This window comes from Solanum tuberosum, unplaced genomic scaffold (assembly GCF_000226075.1).
Source record: "Solanum tuberosum cultivar DM 1-3 516 R44 unplaced genomic scaffold, SolTub_3.0 scf00210, whole genome shotgun sequence".
In the NCBI taxonomy this organism is placed as follows: domain Eukaryota; kingdom Viridiplantae; phylum Streptophyta; class Magnoliopsida; order Solanales; family Solanaceae; genus Solanum; species Solanum tuberosum.
In genome coordinates, this window is record NW_006239135.1 from 819,870 (window position 1) to 825,438 (window position 5,569).

The 5,569-nt window shown below is 33.6% G+C and overlaps 1 protein-coding gene across 1 annotated transcript; it reads right to left on the bottom strand.

Moving 5' to 3' along the window:
• Positions 1–1,135: 1,135 nt before the first annotated feature.
• Positions 1,136–4,994, bottom strand: LOC102587408 (RRP15-like protein). The gene is made up of 9 exons (XM_006355913.2): positions 4,845–4,994; positions 3,756–4,323; positions 3,183–3,284; positions 3,008–3,089; positions 2,866–2,885; positions 2,708–2,768; positions 2,364–2,437; positions 1,779–1,883; positions 1,136–1,505 (listed from the first exon to the last, which is right to left on the bottom strand). Exons 2-9 carry the CDS (start codon positions 4,290–4,292, stop codon positions 1,443–1,445), a joined length of 1,044 nt encoding a protein of 347 aa, XP_006355975.1. The 5' UTR covers positions 4,293–4,323; positions 4,845–4,994; the 3' UTR covers positions 1,136–1,442.
• Between the last annotated feature and the right edge of the window lie 575 nt (positions 4,995–5,569).

Below are 5,569 nucleotides of genomic sequence, written 5' to 3' on the forward strand. Positions count from 1 at the left end.
AAAATAACCAACCAAGGTATAACACATGTATAATCCATGCAAAGTATGTGCATAATTATTTTTAGTCTGTGTATATCAGCTAGAAAAAGTAAATAGTGAATCTGACCGATTGTTTGAGGTGAAGACCCCTCACCATAATTTTTTTATATATTCAATTTTATTAGTACTTCCATTCTAGAAGAAGTTAAGGGTCAAAAAACAAGAAGTGAAAAATGGTGTTGGTTCAAGAATTTTCTACTTATCAATGATTTCTTAGCCATTAATATCAATTTAGTGAAGGGGGACCAACCAAGTGTCAATGAAAAGGATAGAAAATGTTTCCTCCATGGCATTTCTACTTGAGTATTTGGAAACCTTAATGCTCATATATATAGGAACACTAGTGAAAGAAAATAAAAATTGAAGGTCAATAATTATGTTGCTTTTACATTTGGCATCTTTATTTTTGGACCACTCCAAATTATCACCATAAGATAACACCTTTCACTTTTTCTGTTTTTTTCTTCTTCTTTGGGAAGTATTGATAGCCACTTAAAGGTCAAGCTTTTAGAATATGAGATATAGTACTTCCTTTGTAGAGTCTATGTATTGCGATTAGAAAAAGTAAATTGTTAATTCGATCAGCTATTTGTGTAAAAATTCTTTAGTTATTTCACTTGCCATCGTACACCAACCTATATTTTTTTTGTTGCTTTTATTGAATGAAGTTATTAACAAGTGTGAAATAGTAAAAAAAAATAATAAAAAATCAATAATTGTATTTAATTCAAGTATTAATAATTCATTGGACTAACATCTTTCATAAAAGTGAGAAATTGGGAAAGCTTCTACTTCAAGTACCTTAGCAATAAAGAACGAAAAATAAAAGAGAGTGAAAAAAGCATATTCTATTTTTATGTTACCCATATGTAACTTATTATTCTATTTGGGCTTTAGACAAGCCCCATTTGGGAACATACAAAAGTCTCAAGTCCATATTCAAGGCTGCACATACAAGAGCACATTTTACAAATTTTTCTCTGGAGAAAGAAATAAGATGGTAGATGAATATTCAAGTTGCAACAAGATTGAACCAACTTTGTAGAACTTAATTATCTCTGGGAAAACTATCTTTGCCAACACAGGCTATGCGACGTGATTTCGTAGTGCTAAATCAAACTAGTGTAATCCTGGGATATATCGAACACCATAAACTATTCCCATTAGCACGAATAATGGATAAAAAATGAAGAGAACTCAAAAATAATAGTATCTCAAAACTCATATCCTAAAGAGGATTACAAAAAAAACATCACCTAACAACAGGAAGATCTCTATACAGTCAAAAAGTTGCTCCAGCATTAATTTGACTATGCCTAGGCAATACTTCTCTGCATTGGATATGTGTTCAGCATCCCAACATGCTTGAAGCAGATAGATTGAATTATCAAAATTTCAGTAACTTATTCATCATCAGATGAATCTGAATCAGCTGGCATCCTCACGTCGTCTTCAACAGTTGTATCCTGCATGAACATCAGATGGCATTGATCATTTGCAAAGAAGGGAGCTACCACCCATTATAAGCATAACGAGGGATTATTAACTAATACAGATTGTGAGAATTGATTTTATTTTTTAATCTAGGGAAACACTTCACTATATATTAATATGTTGGAAACTTCCCCTCCTTTCATACAATACTATAACGATTGATAAAGAGGAGATTCTCCTATCGGGTCAAATTCGCAAGCATGGTGTCTGGCAAATTCAGAATCTCAGGAATAAGTTATCCTTACCGCATTCTTATCCCAGTCCTTTAACTTGGGATTAGTCAGCATGTAATTATCACGTAGAGGAGCCCACGAGGGACCTTCATCTTCTAAAGAATTGGATGCACCAGCCTGCATGAAATTAAACTACAGAATAAGGGGAAAAGGCAATAATCTGTATGGAAATGAATGGCATGCAAAGTGAAACATGAAAATGTCCCTTTTTTGACAAGGGCTTGAAAAATATCAAGTTTCCATGTTCAAGTCGTTTCTTCCTTCTACTCACAAATGATTGGTAATTGTAATGAAACACCACAATATATCACATTATTTGATGTGCCTTTCATTTATGAGCAACTCATCCAAATGTGAAGCAAATGTAACAACGGAAAAATAATATAAAAAATAAATAGAGACCCAACTAGAGACGGCATGAAAATACTTTTTTTTCTGATATGACCCATTTTTGCTCTTCCCGTCCCCCAACACCCAACTCAAAAAAACAAAAGAAAACGATGGCCCAATACAAGATTACTATACAAAAAGATGTTACAAAATAATGAGAGAAATTTCCCCAAATGATCATAATTCTAAAGAGAGAAAAGAGTTGACCTTTGATGCAGTTGTTTGTGATGGCGCCTTGCCCAATTCAGAGAAAAAGACTTCTCTTCGTCGCTTCTTTATTGCTATATATCAGAAAATAGAAGTTATTGTATTGGATACAGAATAACAGCTCTTAAGGTTAGTTTTAACCAAACTATTCCCAATTGAATTATCAAGAATTTATTATCAATTGCAGCTTTTAAGGATGAAAACTTGCAGTTGATCCCATTCTTACTTCTATCATGTGAACAGTGAAACGGTATGTGCAGAGTTCTCAGTTTTTTTAAGAAACAATCATTTTTCATAAAGAAAATTGAGATCATATAATCCATGTATCAGTATTCTGCCCGTACCTTTCTCGTCTTTTGCCCTTGAGGGATTTAAGCCTTTTTGAGCATGTTGTGCTTTGTTAACCTGTATTACATACGCAGACAAAATTGAGCTAGCTGAAAGTAGCAAAAAACTTTTTATAAAACAGAAGCATTAAGTTGGAATGTGTACTGCAACTTACAGCATTGAACAACTTGACAACTGATAGTCCCATAATGCCCATAAAAAAATTAAGGACCAAGTTAGTTGGGTCTAATAGAAAAGTTAATAATGCATTTGTAATACTAATTTAAATTTCGAAACAAGAAGAAGAAGTTGATTACCTCCCTTTGTTGCAACTGCTATCAGAGACTTTTCATAGGCGTCCAAGAAATTAGCAGGTTTCACATGTCCCTTCTCTCTTATCTTTTACACAGATGTCAAAGTTTAGAACAAGACCCAACAATACACTAAGAAAAAAAGGAAACTTAGCAATTAAATGAAACCAGACAGGATTACCAAGTGTTTCTCCTTTTTTGCATCCCCTTTAACCTTTCGTTCTACATCTTCTTCAGCAAGCTTCTCCGCAACGAGATTCTTGTGTGCTGATAAGACAGGGCCCTGCAGGTTCGGTTCATCAAACCCACATATTTACCATTAGTTTCTCCTAAACACTTCCTCTACACAGTTAGTATGAGCTTTTAACCTATAAGTTCATTAGAATCCAGCTTACATACTAGTAATTGAATATATGCATTAAAAGGTGTAGAAAGGGTCTGTTTTATCTGTGGAAACAAGTTTCTCTTGTGAAAGGAGAAACAAAATGTTTTATTTTCCTGCATAGCTGTCTTGTTTTTTCCTCCAAACATGCTTTGTTTTGTCCCAAAACCAAACACTCATAGAAGATAGATATCTCAACACCAAGTCCAGATGCATATTAAGGAACAAAACAAAATAAAATTATTTTGAAGTCCTAAACCTTCGGGAAAAAAATGAGGGTAACACGAAGCCAACCAATTATGTATCTTCTTGAGTGTCAATATATAATTAAAGCAGATGACTAAAAAATGATGGAGAAAGCAGGTCGCTTACCAGTATATCATCAGAAGCAGACTTCTTTAGTATCTTTTTGAACGCCAATCTGAATGCATTACAACCATCTATGAACTTTGTAATTCCAGGCTGAACTTGTCCATCTTCATCTTCAGATATCTCAATTTCCTCGTTGAGATCCTCTTCTCCATCATCTGCCCATTCCTCATCAAAATCCTCCTCCTCTTTATGGTATGATGTGGATTTATTTCTACTATATGATGTGGGTTTATCTTTACCATATGATTTGGGATTCTCTTTACCATATGATTTGGGCTTGTCTTTACCATATGATGTACGTTTAGCTCTAGTTACAGGGGCAGGCTCCGCATCATTATCATCCTCATTATCAGAGTTATAGTCTCTTGCTCTCTTCTCAAAAAGCTTCTTCATTTTGTTGTCTATTTTTACTCTTTTTTCACTAAATGGCGCACCTTTTTGCTTCTTCTTTCCCTTACCCCCTTTCTTCCTGAGCTCCATCTTTCTTTTCCTAAAATAATTTGTAGCTTCTGAAACTGACTGCAATTCTTCAGCCATAATGTTCAATCGTGTGTTTACACAGCTTAAGCTGCAGCATGAGAAGTTAGGTGTCAGTTTCGTCTATGCTCGTTCTGCAACTTGAAATCTTAATTAACCAAGGAATTCTTATAAGAAAAAGGAAACACAGCACACAAACACAACTACAACCTAGATAAGCATAAGCATAAATTACCAATAATAAGAATAGGGTTTAAAGTTTTGCAGCTACAGAATTCGGGCATTGAAATAATCAAACTTTATTTGCACTTATGTATCTCTCCTTCTTTTTCAAAATTCTCGTTTTGTAGAATCTAAATGCAGAATCAATACACACGAGCAAAAACAGATAAATACCGAATACACAAAACGCAGAATAAGAATGGATAACTTAACAGAATCTCAACTCAAATATGTGAAATCTATCAAGCATAGAACACACAAGCTCAACAAGCAGAAACTGAATTCACGGCTTCAACAAGCAGAAATCATCCTTCGAACTACTCTCGATTCAATTATAGTTAATCTACAGTTGTTTCTTTTAAAAAAAAAACTAATAACGATGGAACTTACCTGACGACGAGGAAGACAGACGAGCAGCAGCAGGCGGCAACCGACGGCAGAGACTCAGAGCAGTAGACGGCAGCTCTCAGTCTCGGCGGGTTGAGGGTTTTGGACCTAAAGAAGGCGAAAGAGTAAAATGGGCTGAATGGGTGTAATATATTGGGCCTCTACACATTAGAGATTAAAATGACTAAATTCAAATAAATTACATAAAAAATAGTCAAAAAGTCATAGCAAGTATACACTTACCCATTATACAATATAAGTATATAACTTACATATACATAAACTATACACCGACTATAATATTATAATACACTCACCAAATATAACTTTATTATACATGAAATATACACTAATTTTTCAATTTTTATCAACTCAAAAAGTCACCTCTAAACAATCCCAAATTTTAGATATGGAATTTTCCCATGGTATGTTTGGAAAGCCATCTGGTAATTGTAATTGGTGTAGGGTAGTAATTACCAGCCTAGTAATTACACAACCTAGTAGTTAAACTGGCTTGTTTGTTTGCCTCAGTGTAATTACACTGTAATTACATGTGTCTTGTTTGGATATCACATTGTAATTACACATGTTTTGTTTGAATGCACAATTGTAATCATAAAATTATATTAAAATTTTAAAACAAAAGTTAATTATCTAAAAATTTATACCAGACAAATAAGAAACTTTATAAATGATATCAAATTAAATATATAAGTTATATATTATTT

Bases quoted from the DNA above. Each gene is read 5' to 3' on its own strand.
- LOC102587408 (XM_006355913.2), bottom strand. From the start codon at position 4,292: ATGGCTGAAGAATTGCAGTCAGTTTCAGAAGCTACAAATTATTTTAGG. The intron at 2,769-2,865 runs GTAAGTTGCAGT...TATGTAATACAG, and splicing joins TTGTCAAGTTGTTCAATGCT to GTTAACAAAGCACAACATGC. The intron at 1,884-2,363 runs GTCAACTCTTTT...AATTTCATGCAG, and splicing joins CACAAACAACTGCATCAAAG to GCTGGTGCATCCAATTCTTT.